Here is a 22436-nt window from a genome sequence, read left to right on the forward strand (position 1 = left end):
CTGGCACCATATCGTACAGCAAGGTACATACAGCAGCTGACGTTTTGTACGGTCAACTTCTTCAAGGCCTCCCATCACACACCTCTGTATCTCTTCTCTTTCTCCCTTGTTCTTCATTTCAGTATTTTGCCCTCTCTCACGTTACATCATCATCAGCCTTTCTCCCTCTCTCTCTCTCTCTCTCTCCCCCTCCGTCTCTCTCCTGGGTTCTTGCATAACGTCCAGCTTTATTTGCTCCAGCTGAGGATTCTAATCTCTCCCACGAGGCCGAGCGCCAGCGCAAACCAGGAGAGGAGCGAAGAGGAGCCGAGCGAGTCGACCTTTCTAACCTGACGGTGTGCGCTGCTTCGTTAACTCAATCACTCCACCAATGATTGAGATCTGGGGCATGGCTTTGTTTACAGTCAGCACCAACACGGTGTTAAAGTATACGTGTGTGCAAAAAAAAAAGAAAAGAAGATATTTCATCGTTAATGCCTTCTATCATGTAAAGTGTGTGTGTGTGTGTGCTGGCGTGCGTGTCCCACCCCCTGCTGCAGTGTTGAAGGTGCGTGGTCTCTCTTGGCAGCCCCATGCTAACTAGGGGATAAGCAGTGATTATCTACAGTGCCTGCAGTAGGAGCACACACCTTGGGTAACCACGATGATGTGCACATTCCACCATTGTGGCCAAATGTGCTCATATCAGTGGGAACACGCGCTGACCTGGCTCCAATCCATGAAGACACAGTGTCACCATAATACATACACAGGCTTGTGTCTGTCTGTGTGTGTGTCTGTGTGTGTGTGTCTGTGTGTCTGTGTGTGTGTGTGTCTTGCAACTGCAAACACTCCACGCTGAGCAATGTTCATTGAAGCAAATTGTTCCCTCTCTGATTCCTCTCATACACACAGAGGCACGAAGACCGTATGCTGGCTGGCAGCGACGTCTGTGCGAGGTGAATGTTACGTAAGGCCGATCAACACTACTTAATCAGCTTTAGGAGACACGCTTAACAAGCTGGCCAAGTGGGGTGGGGTGGGGGGGGTGGGGTGGGGGGGTAGGAGAGGAGGTGGAAAGTGAGGAGGCAACGAGGAGGCGAAAGCGGGGCGCAAGGCGAGAGCAAGGGCACAGGAAAAGGGCTTGATGGAAAACCGGAGAACAGTAGGAGAAAAGTAGTGACAGGCGGTGACACTGCATGTGTCTCTTGTCCCTGTTTACGACGACAGGATAAACAGATAAACACGCTGTGCTCTGCCCTCTGAGTCCCCCTCACAGCCCACTGTCCTGCACAGTGGTGTTCACCAGGATCGTGTGTGTGTGTGTGTGTGTGTGTGTGTGTGTGTGTGTGTGTGTGTGTGTGTGTGTGTGTGTGTGTGTGTGTGTGTTTCTTGCGATTGTCTCCCCGCTCTACTGAAGACAATACAAGTCTTTGTGTGGGCCCACGTAGTACAGCGGACACATGTAGCCTTCCACAGACGTGAACCTGATATTTCTTCCAATCAACACGACAAAATGATGAATGTTGACTTCAGTGAATCAGCCACTGTAAACGCCACTCTCGAGCCAGTTACCGAGCTTTCACGTAGTTCCACTTAATAGAATAAACACAGTATTTTTGTGATTATCATGGAAAGGTACATTTTGGTTTCCATTCTTATGAAGAAAATGTTTGAAGCACTGTTGAAACATTGCTTTACTTTTGAGCGTTGACCTCTCCTGTGGCCAGCATCTCAAAACCACAGGCTGTTGGTTCTCCCTCTTCCTTTTGTTTCAAACTACAAATGAGTCCCATTTGGATGATTTACGATCATTAGAGAGAGCACCGTTTCCAAGCACTCTGCCTTCACATTTGTCTCTGCTTTTTCGGGGGCAAATTGAGCCAAATTATGGTCTTTAGCTTTCTTTTTTTCCCCGCTTTCTCTTTACTTGTTACAGTTTGTTGCTCTTGTGGTTCACCACTGTCAAGTAAATGTAGAAGAATCACTTGAAATGTAAATGACTGTATATCAGTCATGATGAACGTTTGTTCTGGTTGTGACAGTCGCCCTGTCTTTACCCTGCTTGTTTTATACCTTATGCCTTTTTACTTCTTTTTTCAACACTCATTCCTTTCTTCTCTCTCCCTTTTTGACCTTTTCCCAGTTTTCTTCCTCTCAATCCCAAACACACACACACACACACACACACACACACACACACACACACACACACACACACACACACACACACACACACACACACACACACACACACACACACACACACACAAACACACACACCTCTTAAAGAATCACTAGCAGATGTGGACAGAGCTTTTTCCCCTTCATCTAAACTTAGCTGAGATAGAAGAATGGCAGGAAAGCGCACAGGGTTGGACGCACAAACAGGGAGGGGTGTGTGTGTGTGTGTGTGGGGGGGTGCATTAATGGAGAAATGGCCGAGAAGTGGAGGAAGGAATAGGTTGATGGGACTTACATGGGAGTTGTGTGTATTTTTGGTACTGTTCACACACATCGCTGACGCACAGGAACCACTTAAGATGCAAAGTCTACCGCCGCCTGATGTGCTTTTATTAGTGCGTAATACGCCGTTAAGTATTGTTGCAGACCGGTGTGAAATACATGTAATACATTAATGAGCATCAGAGGTAATAGACGATGATGATTTGGAGGAACAACATATTAGTTTGAAGCAGCAAAGCCGAGCTATTAGCTTCAGTCGGTTTCTCTCACCATGATGTAATGCTGCTGCCCATCTTTAATCTTTTTGTAATTACCCGTCAATTAGCACTTTGGAAGCCGTGTGTTGTACACGGCTCCAAAGCTGCTCTCCCCCAAGCAGCAGCAAGGTGTTAAGGACAACAATGCCGGTTGGCAAGCTGCCGATGTCCCCTGTTCACTCGTCACCCAAGGGCCCGTTTAGAATAAGTTAGGCTTGTGCCTCCCCCGATGATCACATGTGTCGGATGGGAGCGGTCAACAAGTGATACTTTTATGTTGTTTTTCTGCATACGAGCACGGTCGCTGTACATTTTTGTTCCGTGTAGCGTCTCTTATAGTTGCCTTCACTTTTTTTTAGACAACACGCTGGGTAGCTGCGTGTGCGTGTCTTATGTTTGTACCGTACCACTCAAGTGCAAATACCGTGTCAATGCAAAGCCGGCATCATCAGCACAGTTGGCAGCACCGGAGCAGTATACCGGAGAAAAACAGGACTCCCCAGAGCCAGCCACCTATTCCACTCTCACCTCTAGTCTGAACAACAGCACGCAGCTCATAACAAGAGGCACACACACACACACACACTCTGTTGTGCATTCAGGATTTAAAAGGTAAGTTCAGCTGAACATGTAACATAGCTTTATGTAGGCATTTATTTTAGTAGAAGAGAGCCAGATAGTAAAAGCTCTAGGGCCATAGGGAGGGCCAAACGTGTCGAGAGAGATATTTTTCTACAAACTGGAATCTTTTTCGCAGCATTATGCTGTGATCACACCAAACGCAAAGCCAATTTTGGCGTTGCGTTACACATGTGAGTTTGACCGTGGGGTGTTTATTTGCGTCCCCCCATGCAGATACCAACGTTTCATCAACCACGTCCGAAATAACCACTATTGTTGCTTAGTACATGTTGTGGAAGTCCCAGATATGTCGGAAAACTAAACGCCGTCGTGTCTGCAAGACAACAAACATTCAACTTTTTAAAATGCTTGTTTTCTGAATGGAGTTTGGATCGATAAGTGCAAGATTGAACATTGTAACTGCTCCATCAACACTCAAAATAACATCACCTCGGGATTAATACTGCAGCAACATTATTGTTTATACCTTACACACTCCAGGCTTTTGAGACACAGAGTCACACAAATGTCTTGCTCAAGTTGAAATATTGAAATATTTGTATTTGCGTCTTTGCATTAGGGGGTTAACAAGAATATGACTGGGCTGTCTGTGTATAAGGTCCATTAATAAATCATCAGGAGCTACATTTCAGGTACTCTGCTGTAAACAGACTCGAGAACAAACTGACAAAAAGACAGCAGATGAGTACCAAGCTTTTCAGTCCAAATGGAGACATCAGTTTGCATTCATTTAGAAATCAGGGCCACATTATGTCATTGCAATGAATGTATTGCTTTGTTCAGTCAGTCAAAAAAAACTAACCGTTTTAGATGCAGCAGTGCTTGCCGCACTACTGAAAGAGAGAATTTGAATACTAAAAGCCTCCTCTTGCTCTGCAGTTTGCATGTAAAGGCAACATATCGTCAATCTGGCTTCTGTCTTCAGATAATTGCTTTTAATTTTAAGTTATCGTGAATTGGTGCACACATTAAAGCTCTTATTTAACTCCGTGTGGAGATTGGGCAGTCTTAATGAGAATAAGTCCTTAAATGACGTAAATATTTTTGTTAGAGTTAAAATAACTATGGCTGTAGCAATTAATCATTTGTTAATAAATACAATTATGCCATTGCCCCTGGACTCTGAAAGCTCTGGTTGAATGGTCCAATGTAAATAATAGCATGATCTAACATGAATAAACACCAGCATATAAGCATCTCCATCAGGTGTATGATTCATATAAATACAGATATAATGCTGGTCCCAGATGTGCTCAGAGGTTGTGCCTCAGCTTAATAGAACCAATTGAATCTGCTACATCTGAATGAAGCCTTATTCACAGGTATGTGTTAGTGTAACGCTAATTATTAATCCCCATAAGGCCATAGTAATGAAAATAATTCTATGTTATTAGAGGACCACGTGTTTCAACTAGAGCTGAAACATTAGTAGATTAATCTGCAACAATTCTGTGGGTTTTTAGACGCCACGATAGGCTCTCGGGACCATTTCACTAATTTCTGCTATTTTACAGCCTGAACAACAGATGAAATATGAAAAATTAAAATGGTCAACAGCAGACGGGCCTAGAGATACACAGCACAGCCCTGATCTGGTTTTTAACAGAAGAAGAACTCCTCCTCCACTGTAAGACGTCTGGTGTGGAGATCAGGTGTCTCGCTGCTTCGTCTCTCACTCGCCATCATGCGTCTCCAGAAGTTAATCCACTGTGGAATGTGTCTGCTTCAGACCCGAGACAGCCGGCCTCTGTGTACTCGCGCGCGTGTGTGTGTGTGTGTGCTCATGACTCAGTTGTCTTTTTTTTTTTTTTACATTGTTTCATAACTTTGTTTCTTTCATAATGTTTGTGGGAAGAGGAGGGGAATACAAATCACAATAAAAGGCAGCATGTTCTTCTCTTTAAACTCTGTTGAACACCGGAGCCTTGTTTGCCTTGAGCAGCCCTTGCTTTTTGGAGAGGGGTGGAAAAGTTCTGTCTTGTTCCCAGCCAAGGCTAGTGGGCACATGCACACACACACACACACACACACACACACACACACACACACACACACACACACACACACACACACACACACACACACACACACACACACTCTGTCTCCTGACGACTACCTGTTGCCTCCCACTCCTTTCTCTCTCCATCTCTCCCGCTCGCTAGCTTCTGCCCTGCTCTTCCCTTTCTTAATACCTTCTATTTGAGTCTGTGTTCCCGGCTTGAAAGGATTAATTGCCGTTTATGCTTTATTTTTTTGTTCTGTTCGTTTTCTGGGGTGTTATTTTTAGGCCTTAAGTGTCTGGTTGCTAGGAGACAGTGTGAGAGAGAGAGAGAGAGAGTTTGCGTTGTGAAGGCTGAATTACAAAATCATTCACGCACTGAGTCAGCACTGACACACACACACACACAGATAAATATGCTCACACAGGGTGTTTGAGTCTGAAGCTGTTGTTGTGGACTTGTTTTTCTGGTTCTTTGTGTCTTTTCGTCACGTCTGAGCTCCGTGAGTGTTGCTGTCGTTTATGTTTAGAGACTCTGGCTCTTCAGTACCGTCTGTCACGTGCACACTGGAGTGAGTCGTTGCACGTGGTCTGAGTGCATGCTCGATTGATTGTTCTTTCTTTCGGTCCGTCTTTCAATCTCTTGAGTAGAAATAATAGCTATTTGTGAGTCGACTGAGCGAGCTGTGTTTAATGTCCTCGCTGTATCGCCTGTTTTGGTTTTGATTCTTGCCAGATTTTCTACGTTTATCTGAAATGACACGCATGGACACAGAAACAGGAAACAAATCTGTTGTTGTGGTGCATAACAGTCGCTAACTTCCTGTCCCGCTCTAGTACCACATTCCAGGAAACCACCTCCCAAAAGTGCCACCTATCTCTCACTCACACATGCACACCTGACAGATATATATGGTTCCATTATGCCACAACTAATTTACTCCTGTGTGGCAAAGTCACCCTTTGACCCCCTGACCTGACAAACACACCAGTGACAGTCCAACTGCACAGTGCTGGTGATCACAGCTGGTCACATACTGCTATCAATATATGTAATCAAAAAACCATAACTCAGTGGGATAAACAAAATAGTGCTGCAGCTAACACTTCTTTGTGTTATTGCTGATTATTATTATTTACATAATGTCTATATATATATATATATATATATATATATATATATATATATATATATATATATATATATATATATATATATATATATATATATATATATATATATGTGTGTGCGTCCCTACACACTGAGGTGTGTGCACACAGTCGAACACACTCTTCCTGGCAGTGGTGAGTGTCGGCAGTGTGTTGTTGAACCAGAGGTGAAGCGTCAACTGGCAGCTCACTGCCAAGCTGTTGGCTGTAGAAGTACATTAACGGCAGCGTGTGAGGTGGGCCGGCGGAGCGAAAGAGAAGAGCGGCGCCTGTGGCCTGTAGCGTGGTCGTGTTACATCTCAACAGCTTTTCCCTAAAAGTAACTTTGAAGCGAATCATGGGAAAAAAAGGACCACATATTTCAGCTTAAATGCACAGACATAGAGCCACTTCCCTCACTGTTTAAAGCCACGGTTCAATATTGGTGTGGCAAGCTAACTTTTCACATTTTGATGTAACGGTAAAACTTAACAAGAGTGTGATGTGCAATGTCTTTACGGAACTGAGCCAAATTTCAATTATTCGCACACATCCCCCAAAAACAATGTGCAGCGGAGACATTTTTGTCGTAAATGTTACAGCAAAAGAGGTGAAAACTTGTGTTGTTGTGTTTCTAAAATGCTAACCATCATGGTCACCAGAAGAGTTAATTACCAAATCATTAAAGCACATGCTTCACAGGGACTTCAAGCATAGTATGTCTTCAACTACCCAGTGTTTATAACACAACTGTTATTTAAAACAGAGAAAATGACACTAGCCATTTCTCTACGTAATAAGCTGCCGTTAGGCTATCACGCTGTCAAATCCTGATCAGCCAGTGTAGTTCGTTGTCAACTCATGAAAGAATTTCAGTGTGTTGTGTCTAAGGAGAAGGGTGAATGTCCTGGGAGCAGGGCGTCACTTTGGTGAGCGTAAATATACCTAACAGCGCCCTGAGAGAGAGCTGCAGGACTCTTCTCTCACTGACACAATATTATTCTGCTGTTCTTAACACACTCTGGGGATCTCTCACACACACACACACACACACACACACACACACACACACACACTCTCCCACCAGACGTGTTTATGAGCGTGATTACACCGAGAAGAGTCCAGTTGTCCACAGCCCACTTTGGGAGCACATCAGGTGCCTCGGGGCTTTATGCCTGTTTGTGCCTGGACCGTTTTTTGTTTTGTTCACACGGTGCTCGTCCTACATGCATTTGGGACTTTTGCTCTTTTAAACTTCCAGTTCCCGTGTGAAAAAGCTTGGATGGGTGTGTGTGCGTGTGAAGAACCGCCTGTTGTGTGTACATGTTGCTATATAGTGTGTTGTCCTTTTCAGTCAGATACCACTTGGGTCCTCACAGCCTAAAATCAAGCCGGCACCAACGTGCACCGCCGCTTTAAGAACCAGGCGACCACAAGGTGATCAAATATTCACAGATTTAGTTTTACCTAATAGCTGGGCCGTTATACTTGATTTTTTCTTAATAGTCCCTGGTTGTTCTGCACATTTCCATCTATTTTACAAAACACGTGGCAATTGTTTCCGAGCAAGCAATAACTATTGATTCAGGCAGGCAGATGCTTATTTTTCCTTCACTGCTGCTGCATTGTTTCTGCACACTTTATTAATGAAACATTGACCGAGAGCTCATGTCATCCAATGTTCACTGAGTTGGATTAGCTACCGCTTACAAGTCTCATATCGCTGCAAGTTTATTTTCTTAATGTACTGAAACAAATGGCAGCGTGGAAGATTCAAAATAGATCTAAAAAATCTATAAAAAAAGAAGAGGATCCCGATGGACGCTCGGCCTTTTCTTTTGCCTTTTTTTTCTTTTGCTCCTCCCCCTACAATTTCCTGGAAAAGACGTCTGGTGTGTTCACTGGAGGACAACCTTTACAGAGAGAGGAAGAGAGACGAAGTCTTACGTCATGTCCTTCTCGTTCTCTGTCCCACTTGTTCCCTCATCACCTCCTCCTCTTCCTCCTTCAGCCCTTCTGTACTTTCCCTCTTCTCCCCATCCATGTTGTGTGTTCTCTCACACTGTTGAACAATAACCCCAGTGTGTGTGTGGTGCTATTTTTGGCCCCTCCAAGGCCACAAAGCACTCTCTTCCTTCTAGCTCTTCTCTTTCTCTCTTCTGCTTCTACATGTGTGAGGAAGAGCCGATAGCACATGTAGACTGTGGGTGACCTCTAAGAATAGTTGAGCCTCTTAGACTTACATGTTTCTCTGTGTCATGTTTGTTTAACCCCCCCCCCTCCAAGGTACTCGGGTTAGTTAAGGGTCATGAATGCTCTTGGCTCCTATAAGAACAATTCCTCTCAGGGAATCTAGACAGTGAAACTGTGATCACAAGCTTGTGCGACTAACCAAAGAACTCGCTTACTTATTCATCATCATGTAACTTTCCAGTTCTGCAGAATTTAAAGTGAAGTTCAAACAGAAACTAGAAACAGTCAACAGTTTTCCTTATTCTTCTAATCTGCATCTCCACTAAACATTTCCACTGGTGGCCGATTTAAACATCCGATTCTTCTTGAGTGGCAACAAATCATGCAGCCACCTGCATGAAACAGTGTATATTTAAGTAAGTATAAAATCCAGTGTTTAGTCGACTAGTTCACTGTTGATATTATGAAACCAAAGACTGAAACAATGAGTGGATTCACAGAAAAGTCTACCGCATTGTCTATTAATCGTATATGTAATAAAAAAATAAATAACATAATAATTCATAATAACATAATAATAATCAGTCCGGAAATTGTGCTTCTTTGCTTTGATAGAAAGATTGAATATTGAATAAGACATCATCTTTAGTTCTCAGGCAGTTGTGATGAACACATTTCACTATTTTCTGACCGTTTGTAGACCAGACAATAACTAGGTTCGTTGAGAAAATAATTAGCAGGTTAATCCATAATACAATCCATATTAATCATTGTTAGTGGCAGCCCCATCTATACCTCTGTTGTACAACAAGTATCCGACATTTAGCTGATTGTGTCCTTTTGTTTATGATAATCTCAAAGTACAAAACGATGCAATATTTTCTTCCAGGAGCTCATATTTGAAAATATAAGTAGTGTTTTTAGTTAAAAGTTCCGTTCCAAATGATTCACCTTTCCCATCCTTGTGTTCCCTAACTTCTCTGTCACTCTCCTGTGTGTCTCACTCTCTCGTCTTCCTCCAGTATTGGCCTAATGAATCTTTAATGGAGCTGGTGGGAAGAGTCCAGACACTTTGGGATTCAGGCGTACGGGCTCTGATTACCCCTCCTCCTCTTTTCTCTCCCTCCTTTCACTCTTACTTTCTCTGTCTCACCCTCCAAGTCTTTTTATTGTCCCTCCATCCCTCCCCTCCACCTCCCGGTCTTGTGTTTCTGTCTCCTCTGTTCCCCGAGCTCGGCACTTCAGGCAGTTTCACTTATCCAGGCAGCTGTGACAAAGACGAGGCCGTGTGTGTACTTACGTACGAATGCGCTACAGGCAAATACAGACTCGGGCCTCTCAATTTTTAGCTCTTTTTACAGACAGTGACCTCACCCCCTTCACACACACACACACACACTTGCACCGGTCGTTTCCCACATCCATGCTAAAGCTGAGTTGAGTTAAAGTAGCACGGTGCTAGCCAACTGCCGCTAATGGCTGTTCAGAGGCCCTGCATAAAAATCCTGAGTCTGCAACTCCACTGTTAGTTTGGCACGGGCTTGTCAGCTGAGTTGCTGCTGAGTGGGAATCTCTTTTCTCACTCCACTACTTTGTCTGACTGCCCGTCTGTCTCTGCCTCCTTCCCATCAGCGCTCGCCCTCCTTGGCACTTCAGGCCCAGTCAGCCTCTGGGTCAAATAGATCATCAAATTCCCTGTTGTATTCATCCAACAGTCCAAAAAGACAAAGTTACTCAGTCAAAGGCACCCTGTGGGGCTTTCTGTATACAAACACTGTTTCTCCCCACAATGCATTGTGTGTATTCGTTACACATTTGCAACGCTTGCATTGTTTACATCCATGTTTGCTCGCTAGCAGCCTTCTTCTTACTCGCCTTTCCAGATGTGTTGCTACATCTTTTGGTGCCTCACAGCGACCAACTTTTGTTGTTGAATATCGGAAATTGGCAGCAGGGACATGTATTGTGTTGCCCGTGTGTCATCAACTCCACTGGATACCATAAACCATCATATATATATATATATTATATGTTAAAGAAAAGCAGCAAATCGTCAACTAAAATGTTTTCAGTTGAGTTTTTTGGAGAACAACTTGGGGTTCACTGTCTAGCCCGAGGTCACTTAGACATGCGGAGAGGAAGAGCAGGGGATCGAACAGCCAGTCGTGGTTAAAGGACGATCAAAACATGTAAGTTAAAGTTATGGACGATGGAAACTGCAGTGACGCATCGAATGAATTATGAGCTCCAAGAAATCGGACATGAACTCGTGTGTAAATGTGTCGTAATGCAGCAGCACATGGACAAATCTTCAACGCCATCTATTGAAGTTGACCAAGAAGTTTCCTCTTCGCCCAGCCGTAACACAGCACCCGGTCTCTTCATCTTCCTAAGTCCTGCTCTCTCTCGTTCCTTTCTCTTCCACTCTTTTGCTTTCATCTCTCCCCCCCCCCCCCCCCCCCCCCCCCCACTGCTCATGCAGCGTGTGAGAGAGTGGAGGTCATTGTTGGACTGGTGAGTGGCGTACATAGCTGGAATAGCAGCAGTGTTGGAAGTCTGCTAGGGGCCTGCCACCAAGATCACACAGAGGAAAGGAGGCATCCGCACTCCCAGAGAGGAGAAGGAGGAGGGGAGAGGGAGGAGGGGGAGGAGGTGGAGGAGGTGGGAGGGGGATAAGCAATCTGATCTGGATGACAACAGACTACCAGACGAGCTATGATCTCATCGCCCCCCTTACCGCCCCCCCTCCTCCTCCTCCTCCTCCTCCCCTCCTCTCCATCCACCCCCTCTCTCCTCTCCCACTCTTGCTATTGTCTCTCTCTCTCTCTTCCCACTTTTGTTTCCCCCGATCTCCCTCCCCTGTCTCATTTTCCTCCAACTTTCTTTTCTCTGATCTCCACTTGTCCTAGTGCTCACCCCATCTCATCTTGCCTTCTTCTCTTTCACTCTGACCCCCCCCCCTCTCCCCCCTCTCCCTCCCCTTCCCCTCCCCTTCATCCTCCTCCTTTTCGTCCCTTTTGCATCACTTTCTACCACCTGCCCCTCACTTGTCCCAACACACATACACGCGCGTGCACACACACACACACTCACACACACTCACACACCTCTTGACGCACTTGCACTCTCTAGTGTCCCAGGCCAGAGATTAGGCGCACCCCTATCGTCAACCCTCCACACCAGTCTCTACATTATTGATGCCTTGTCTGTGTGTGTGTGTGTGTGTGTGTGTGTGTGTGTGTGTTGTGCATTTATGCTGTAATGGCTATCTGGTGTCTCCCCCGGGAGGCATGGGGAGGGGGGGGGGGAGAGGAAAGGAGCCAAAGAGAGGGAGAGTGGAGGTCAGAGAGGTTAAGTGTGGTGGAGGGGGTTAGGACGTGCTCTACAGGCTCCTCCCTGCTGCTCCTCTCTCTGTTCTTCATAACCTAACTTCATACCGATTATATACACACACACACACACACGCATTCCAAAAATTCCCCGTAGAAATTCTCCTATTGGGTGTAGAAGACTGATGAAACAGATCAGAGTGTGTGTGATAGCTGATCCAGTGTGAGTCAGGACAGCTCAGCCTGGGTTGGACTCTAGAAGGACAAAGGCACCTGTTCTTGCTCTCAGCATTCCTCTAAACCTAATCCCCACTATCTCTCTGTCTCTCCCTCTCTCTCTTACACACACACACACACACACACACACACACACACACACACACACACACACACACACACACACACACACACACACACACACTATATATATGCAATGTGCTAGCTTTTATATACAGCGTCATTTCAGGTATAGAATGTCCTCTTGCCTCTATTCACACACGGCCCCGGCTGCCAGTCCTCCAAGTATTTACATGGGATCCATTTCAAGGACCTGAAGAGTCTGTGTGTGTGTGTGTGTGTGTGTGTGTGTGTGTGTGTGTATAGTGACCTCTGTGGTCAATGCCAAAGTCAAAAAGATCACTACAGATGCATCTTGACTGACAAATGCTCACAAAGTCACCGATTTTGCACAAAGTCAAACTCTTAAAAGCGGTGATGTTGTTTTCTTAATGGTCAACTCCTGCTTTACATGCAGACATGGGTGTGTGTGTGTGTGTGTGTGTGTGTGTGTGTGTGTGTGTGTGTGTGTGTGTGTGTGTGTGTGTGTGTGTGTGTGTGTGTGTGTGTGTGTGTGTGTGTGTGTGTGTGTGTGTGTGTGTGTGTTATTGTTGGAGGCTCAGCAGGGCCAATATGTTTATGATTGCCCCCGGTGTGTTCCTCTGTGACTGTAGCTCACTCAGGGGTTTGATCGTGCAACAAGTGTTTGTTTGAATGTTTGAAAGTGAGAGAGGAGGAGGGTGAGGAGGGTGGGAAGTGAAAAAGGAAATAAAACGACAGTGAGGGAGTGTTGTTTCATTTGCATGCTAACTGCTACCTACTTGTCTGGAAAGTCTGAGGAAAATAACAAACACAGACGGCACAGTTTATGCCGTTTTTACACCCATGGTCACTTCACACTTCACACATCGTGGTGTTTGTTATAAAGAACAATAATCTGTAGCTAAGCTGCCGACACAGACTGTTTGCTGACGGCCTCATCGGCCACACACGATCTGCTAAATATTCAGCACGGATAATAAAAAAAAATCCCGTCTGGAATTTGGAAATGGAAAACGTGTAGGCACATTGTTTGACTGATATTCAAAAAAATCTTTAATTGAGTCACAAAATGATTCCTGAGTAGGTGGGACAACCGAGTGATTCATTGACCGTGCCTTGCAAATGCATCATTGTGATTGGAGGAAAACCACCAAGGAATAGCGGGGAGGAATTAGCCAGTATAGCTTTCCTCTCTGCCTACTTCTAACATAACTGGAAGCGTGCCTGCTTCTGCTGGGTCTGTTACATAGAAATAAAACAAAGGAAAAATGTTTTTAAAGTTATTAACTCAAGTTTATGTTCGTACAGATTCATAATAGTCTGTCAGATGTGCTTTCTCCATTATTTAGTGTTATGCAACAGTGACTAAATGGTCTGAACAGGCCGGTGCAGCAGAGATTATCAGGGCTATCTATCTCTGCCTCGGGCTGAGATCCTGCAAATCCATTGACAAGCCTGCACATCCATAATCTGTTTGTTTTCCAATTTCCAGCCCAGCCTGTCTCTTTTCCTCTGTGGCCATTCACATGCGGTGCAGCTGCATGCATTGCAAACACTGGTTTCATGCTAGCCTTGTATGTTTTTCCATCTCCTCCCAAAGAAGGAAGTAATAATAATATAAATCGCCAGAGTAGAACAAATAAAGCTGTACTTTTTTTTTTTTTTAAATGTACAACTTTCAATTAATTTTCATAGTGACAGAGGGGGTTGTTTATGTGGTTTAATTAGAGTGTGTTTCTAATAACGTATGTGACTTCTCTTGTGCTTCATTACATCAGACTTGCAACATTTTTACTCCGGGCAGTCAGTGTTATGTGGAGCTTAATGATAATATTTGCACCAAACATTAAAGAATAACATCAGCTGGCATTACATTTCCTGCAAAACAACACTTCATCAGGGTGGATGCTATTTCTCTTAACAGCTCCACCTCCTCACTTTGTGCATTTATCCGCGCCGTGAGGATGACTGTTGATGGACTAAAACTAAAACCCAGTCCAGGCTATATCTAGCTGAACATTATACTGTAATACTCTATTTTGCTCTGGTCGTGTCGAATTCTCTTGACCACCCGGGCAACAGAATGTTAGTGGGAGACTTGCATAAACATTTTCAAACACGAGCACTGGCACAGAAAGCTCTTTCTAACTTGTACATTTGGGCACACACACACACACATGCTCACGCTAACAGGCGTACACCCACAGTCTCGTTCTGTGTCTCTTACTCTGCGTTTTCCTTCGGGCCGCGGGTGGAGAGACATGCAGGGACAGACAGGGGAGATGACTGGCCGTGTTGTTTTCCTCCGGTCGTAGGAAAGAGTGACTGCACGAGAGGAAAGAGGTGGAGGAGAGTTGGAAAGGTTTTTTTTTTTTTTTCGTGTGCCGAACTGTTCCATGAAGCCCACTTACACTACTTTCAGTATTGTAGTTTCAGTGTGTGTGTGTGTTTCCTGTGAAGAGCTACTGTGGTAATGACAGTAGAAGAATGCGGTTTAAACAAAACCCGGAGTTCACCTCTCCATTGAGCCGTCTACGTTTTTATTCGCCGAGCATTTCTAGGTAGTTTTTAGAGACCCCTCGTGCAGTGAAACACCTGAACAACATAAAACAAAAAGGGCCAAACATCTGGAAAGGGGTGAGACCGCCTAGCTGACCAAATAATCCTTTTATGGTCACATAAATACACATTAATGACAACAGCTGTGCTGTATAATCGGCTATATTGACATTCAAAATGCATAAACGCTGAAAAAGTGAGACAGAAAGTTGCCTTCATCAGACAAATCAAAGCCTCTGAAGATTACTTCAGGCACACAAGGATGAAGTTTACATGCCTTTATTAGCTTTGAGCATATCAAAGTAAAAAAGTACACATGTTCCCCCCACACTTAGTCTTCTTCTGGGTGAGGCTGGAAAGAGGAGTTTTGAAACTGCCTCGGGGTTGTAATTTAAATGTTTAGACGTCAATTTAATATGACGTGTGGCTAATTGTTCACATTTACATATTTTTCTGCTTCTGTCTATCTATACTTATTTAATGGCAGCCCATAACTTTTACCTGTTAAGCAGCAGTCTGTCCCAAACTGCCTGCTGCAGTGATAAATCAATATTTTATCATTCAGACGTCATCTGTCTGAATAAAAATAAATCCAGGTGAATGTTGTCTTCTTAACTTTACTGGCACACAGCCGCCGACCCTCACTCGGCTGGCTTATATCATCATTTTGGAAAAGTGCTGCCATTGTTTGTTGTGTTTTTTTTTACTTTTTCCTGCCCTTAGTCTTGTTTCCAATGTTTCAAACTGTTTAATAAAAGAGACATTGCATGGGAATCATCCACGAAAAGTAGTGAAGACAGCTACTCACCTGAAACATCTACGACTGCAGTTATCTGTTGCGCTCCGGTGACGCACACTAACCCCCCCCCCCCCCCCTGCTCTCTTTATCTCTCTTTTACAGGGATCGCCTTCCCAGAATGGGCCTACAAGCCCGAGTCGAGCCCGGGGTCCAGGCAGATCCAGCTGTGGCACTTCATCCTGGAGCTGCTCAGGAAAGAGGAGTATCATGACGTCATCGCGTGGCAGGGCGACTACGGCGAGTTTGTGATCAAAGACCCCGATGAAGTGGCCCGGCTGTGGGGGGCCAGGAAGTGTAAACCCCAAATGAACTACGACAAGCTGAGCAGGGCCCTGAGGTATGATGACGGAGAAACCTGCTGAATATGTTTGATTCTTTGTGCGTATGTGTGTGGAAGTCTGTATTCATTCATAGTTATTTGCTCCTGTTCCTGACCTTTGAGAAAAATACTCTCATACATAATAACCTTTATGGAAGAACTATTCATATTTATGTCCGGTAAATGGCCAGACGAAGAGAGAGTGACTCAAAGACCTTTATGAATCGGTCTCCCTCTGAAACCAGACCTGATGAGTTAGCTCGCAGTAATCTGTCGCCCAGTCACCCGAAACAGTTCACATGGAGCCACGCTCTTGTGGGTGGTTTGGCCAAACCGGAGAGGTGTAAGGCTCTAGTGCGTTGGCTCGTGGGCTGTGGGCAGAAGCAGGGGCCGTGGTGGACTGACTGACTGGCTCTCTGGATGTCTAATGTCATCTTTTTTGGAGAGGAATAAGCCTGAAATAGTACCATCTCTGGTTTCAACTAATGGACACGGGATGAAATTGCTCCTTTTCCAGATAATTCAAGCAGGACAGCCGGTGCCTTCCCCAGGCTTTACTCAGCTGGGAAGAGGAACTGTTCCTCTGCTAAGGATAATGTCGAGAGGTGGAAGGAAAACCTTAATGAACTTGAGGCACACTTGAATACCTTTTTATTCCTAATAATTTGGGGGATTTATGCCTTTGTTAGATGGTTAACGGTATAGAGATGAGAGGAAGTGAGGGGAGAGAGAGACGGGGAATGACGAGCAGCAAAAGTCCTGAATTGAGACTCCCATCTACTGTGACCCCGGCTTTTGATTCCAGTAGCAGTGACCTGCTGGAAGCCTTTCATTCAGACCCACAGACCCCGATAGCTTCCACTCTCTGGCTCTGTCTCACCCACACATGCATTAGTCATGCCTGCCAAGGCACTAATAGCACATAACCAAGTCTTTAATACGCGTAGATGACATAAGAGTGACCCGGGCCACATGCCATCACACGCTGTTGACCTGGACAAGTTTAGCTACTCTTATGCTCCAAGTAGAGTTACAACACTGACCCATTTGGCAGGTCACACCGTTACACCTTTAGGACGCCTGCTTAGCCGAGACAGTGATTGACGTTGTTTTGGTTGTGGCCCTAGCTTCAAGTTCAAGTATACATACCGCATGAAAATATTAGATTTGATCACCATGAGTCTAGTGTTAGTCTTTGATAGGATTCACCCTCATCGATGGACTTAATCATTTGTTTTGGACTTCTGTTCCTCACTTTTTTGTGAAGAGTAACATTCTGGCACTTTGTTTTCGAGGGTCGCTTGAATCTGCTTTGATAACCGGGTTTTCTAGGTGAGCGGTGAATCAAATTAGACTAACGTGTCAGCAAAGCAAATTGCCTTCAGGACCGACACGATAGTTGAGGCGTCCATAAAATGGACATAATCTGAGCTACACAACAGATGCTTCTGGTTTTATTTGTGCTTTTTGGCTTCACGAGGAGACAGTGGGGGTCAGGAGACAGTGGGGGTCACGATTTAGTTTGATTATAGAAAGAAGATACATCTAATCAATCTTGTGATCCATACTGTAACACAATGACCTCTCGGCACTTTAGAGTTCAGTATCACAGATCCCTGGGGGACTCGCCTCAGCTTAGGCCAGTAGTGGTAAGAAGAGCATCTCACTCACTGTGTTGTGTGAGATTAAGATAATGTCAGTTACAGATGGGATCCTATGGGGACCGAGGTAATTAACAAGGACTACTAATGTGTGCTAGACACACATACACAATCAGACTTTGAGTCCGGATTTAGGATTCCTGAATGGATGAGGATACTCGTGGTCAAGCTGTGTATTTATAGCATGTCCATCCTCTAGAGCTGCGACGGATTTGGAGCTTAGGCTGCAGGAAGTGCGTGTATGTATATATATATATGTATATAGTGGGTGTTAGTGCTCTCTGATGTACTGACCTTAGAGGCTGATTATCAGACTTTTTTTCTAGTTTCCAACCTCGGCACTCTTGTGTCCTCATCCACCCTCCTATGGCCAGGTCGTCTCTCTCTCTCTTTCTTCCTGTAAACGGAGCAGAGTCACTTCAGGACAGTCACCAATACGTCCCACACGTGCACTCACCTGCGTCCACGCAGTCACCTCATTTGACACCAGAGCTGTCGTCAGTCCTTCACCGCAAGAGCCACTGGAAATGAAGCCTTGCACATCAATAGTAATGTGCCGACAGGAATAATGGCAGTAAAGACTGAAGAAGTTATAAAGGAGGCACACAAACACACGTGTGAACGATAACGGTCCACATCTGGAGCAAAACTGTTGGAGAGCAGGCCACCTTGTGCCCTTCATATGGAGGAAACCTGGAGTCTGCTAACAATGGAGACCACAGTCGGCATGTGGCAATTACCAAACGCACACATGCTCCCTCACTTGAAAAGGCGCGACTGTCTTTGAAGTGTTCTTTTTTTATCACTTAGCCTCGGTAATTATTATTTGTACCTCAATGATCTTATTCTTTCATGTCTGCCATGCACATGGTGGAAATTCCCGTAATCAGCACTGCTGTATTGTGTGTGCGCGCGTGTGTGTGTGTGTCTGTGTTGGCTTTCCATTGAGGGGACACAGCCTCAGTCCATGCGTCATCTCGGTCTGCCGCTCCCACGGCCGCTGTGAAATTCCCACTCCTGTTGAGAGGATTACACTCCCACTGCGTGCACGTTTATTTGCATGTGGACATGCTTGATGTTGAAAGAGGCTAGACTGATATTTCATAGTTTAATTCAGTGAATTCAGTTTGTTGTTCTTTCTTGTTATGCATAAAAACAGAAGCATAGAAGGTCTGTTGCAGCTCTTTTTATCTCACCTTTTGCTTGGATATTCGGGGCTATCTGACATGTTTGGTGCAAGCAATGAATGAAAGGAAGGTCACAGTCTTTCAACCATCGGCTGCATGTTTGGGACGAGGAAGTAAACCCGCCCACAAATAAAAAAGGCCATGCCTCCACCCCTCCTCCTGATTCCCTGCACCACCGTCTAGCTGAGACCTGGCGCTGGTCCCCACACGAGAGCAGAGGTAGTTAAGCCTGTTGACAATCAGTCGTTGCAGAGTGCTGGCTTAATGAGCGTAATCATGCTAAGAGGTCCCGACTCCTCCAGACCTCCAGACGACCCCCCCCCCCCCCTGTCCTCGAGTCAGCAGCCCGTATCGGCTCCAACACGGGGGTCAGAGGTCAGGGGGACTGCCGCACACAGCTGGCAAAGATTAACAACACAGCACATGTGCACATTCACATGCACAAATGCACCATTGTACACAGACTTCTTGCCAATGCATGTTTGTAGTGTTCGCTTCATGTCCAACATTCATTTCAATGTGATCGGCCACCACAGCTGGAAAATTGGCACCACAGAAAAAAACTTCTTAAAAAGAAGGATGGTTCCACAAGTTTCCTGGTTATGGTGATGCTGTAAATTACATGAGAACATGCATATAACACCCTAAGTGAATTGATGGTAACATGGTAGAGTATGATGGTGTAAATCCCTGAAATAAAGTCGGCATTTTGAACTGCTGCACTCAAATTGGCTCTGATGTGCATATTAAAAGTAACCCCAATGCCCACAACTGCAAAACATCCTGCAGAGAATACTGCTGCGTATGCACACGGTGTTACTCACCTATCAGGCCGGGTTTATAGGTCAGAAGGCCTCGCTCTACTTCAGCGCGCTGTGTGGAAACAACCAGGGCCGGAGAGAAAGTGCCGAGGGAGCACACATGGACAGTACCACTGTATGACTTTGTGTTCACCGTGTGCTAGCGTCCACTGTCTTTCCATTGTCTCTTTCTGCAGCATGTATGTGTTCAACTTGAGCATTGTGGGTATAGCATTGTCCCTCACTGAATGAGCCCTTTATTTTCTATGGGGGCGGAATACACACACACACACACGCACACCAGAGTGTGCTCGGGTACATATTCGCGCCACCCACAGAGCATGTGACCATCGTAATTGGACCTTGACCTGACCCCCCTCTTCACAGACAAACATATATTTATATATATGCCAGGACAAACAAATTTCCTTTTTTAAGCAGGAAACACTCATCAAACCTGGTTTCCTCACAAAGCACGCTCACGTGTGCAGCTTTTACATACACACACACACCTGTGGCAGCTGGTGTGTGTGTGTGTGTGTATGTATGTGTGTGTCGAGAAGGATCTGGCTGGGATGTTTGTGTAACAGCCAACGCTGACGAAAGAGGCAGAAAATAAACACGGGGCTCATGGGGAGTATTGTAATCCCAACTTCCTGTCACCGTCAGCGCCTATTTACAACCCAACAATGGGCAAGGCACAGCCTGTCCACACACACACACACACACACACACACACACACACACACACACAAGCGGGTTGGTTCAATTCATTTTTAGTGTGTGTGTGTGTGTGTGTGTGTGTGTGTGTGTGTGTGTGTGTGTGTGTGTGTGTGTGTGTGTGTGTGTGTGTGTGTGTGTGTGTGTGTGTGTGTGTGTGTGTGTGTGTGTGTGTGTGTGTGTGTGTGTGTGTGTGTAGAGTGATACTGATATAGATTGTTGAGCTTCTACAGATATCATATCATAGGGTAATTCAAGAAGTTGACTATTGCGTACAGTCCTGAACTGAATGTACAGATAGAACACATTTTGTCACACAACTTTATTTTTCCAACAAACATTAGTGGTCAAACACTTTCAGATCTTAGCAATTACTCAACAAATACAATGTTATCATATCCAATAGAACCGATGGACGTAGCTATGAGCAACTTATCGGAATGAAGTGGTAATAAACTGTTAATAATAAACTCCTTTTTGAATAATAACTTTTACGATTTTATACCACACTGTGGTTGATTATGTTAAAGGCCACACAGTGTGGCTTCTTTGTTGAATGAGCAAATGGAATGGTTTAGGGAATGCTGTTCTATTTAAATAACACATTGGTAAATGATAATACTGTCGAGTTTGACTGGCTTCAAACCTGGTTGAAGTGCTGTCTCTGCTCGTGTGTGTGTGTGTGTGTGTCTCTTCTTTGATCATAATGTTTTAGACCATAGCAGGTCTGTGTAATCGCAGCTTTAATCCCTGGCCTAAAATCACACACGGTAACAACATGTGCTGATAGACATCCTACCCTCTGCTCCCCTGAAGGATTTGCATAAACCCTTACTCGCACTGATTGGTCAATGTACTCTTTTGGTTAAACCATCTCCTGGATGGTATTTTGTGTGGGCATGTGTGGGAAACACATGCACCCATGTGTGTGAGCAGGTCCGAATAAGATGGCAGTTATAGTCAGGATATGGGAGAAGTGTGTGTGCGTGTGTGTGTGTGTGTGTGTGTGTGTGTGTGTGTGTGTGTGTGTGTAAGGCGTGTGTGTGTAAGGCGTGTGTGTGTGTGTGTGTGTGTGTGTGTGTGTGTGTTGGGCAGCTAAACACAGGCACTCAAAGAATCTCTTTCTTCTCTTTTGAAGTGAGTTCAAATGCTCTTCAAAGTCAGCATGTGCGATGGTGCAGGAGGTGGGGGCCTGAAGGAAGAAGGGGCGACCATGTGCTCTAAACGCAGCATCAGTTGCCGCGGCTAGGATTACGCAGAAGTTGTTGTCTGCTTCCCGCTATGCATCTCGGCGTTCTTTGTATTAGCCGCACGTGTGTGTGTGTGTGTGTGTGTGTGTGTGTGTGTGCGTGCAGCCAAGCGCGCACAAGATTTTTGTTGGCTAAGCTCCCTACTATCCAACCGCCATGAGCCAAGGTTAGACAGATGTGTCAGCACAGTGATATTATTGGCCTTTGGGATGCGTCCATGTTAATGCCAATTATACACTAAGATACGCCGATCTAAAAATGAATGCAGTCTAGTGTGACGGCTCACAATAACTCTTACCGTCATTAAGGACAGTTTGAGTTTTAGAGAGGAGTTGATTCAACATTTTAGAAACAAAGTTCATTTTTATTTTGTTTTGCCTAATAAACTTGAGCTATGTTATATAGTGTTTCACAGTGTGCTGTCTGTTAATAAAGTTGAAGTACATCATGAAATTGTGCTCCAATTGGCTCCAATGGTGCACAAAATAAATTATTTTTAGATACTTTGGATTTGTTCCCTTGTAATCCGTATTATATTCGACCCGTGTGTGGGCCCTAGCACAGCTTGTTGACTTTTCTGTCATCAGCTAATTCGATCACAGTCTCGTTGTGGTTTTAATTCTGCTCGACTTCCTGCCTGTCTCGGCCCGTCTCCTCGCTCCCTACTGCTCCTCTCCCCTCCCTCCAGGAGTGTCTCCCCTAGAGCAGAAATTACATGCTGCTTTGTGCCTGGCGTAAACAATGTTTTCAACAGTGCAGGCCTGTCCTGTCTCTCTCCCTCTCTCTCTCCCTCACCCTCTCCCGTCGCC

The 22436-nt window shown here is 45.0% G+C and overlaps 1 protein-coding gene across 1 annotated transcript in view; it reads left to right on the top strand.

Moving 5' to 3' along the window:
- The window catches only part of erfl3 (Ets2 repressor factor like 3), a 40142-nt gene that overhangs the window by 11981 nt on the left and 5725 nt on the right, over positions 1-22436 (top strand). The window contains exon 2 of the mRNA XM_079164271.1: positions 15793-16027. Within this exon, the coding sequence (XP_079020397.1) occupies positions 15793-16027 (235 nt within the window). The remainder of the gene's footprint in view (positions 1-15792; positions 16028-22436) is intronic.

This window comes from Pholis gunnellus (genome assembly GCF_910591455.1).
Source record: "Pholis gunnellus genome assembly, chromosome: 8".
NCBI classification, from domain to species: Eukaryota; Metazoa; Chordata; class Actinopteri; order Perciformes; family Pholidae; genus Pholis; species Pholis gunnellus.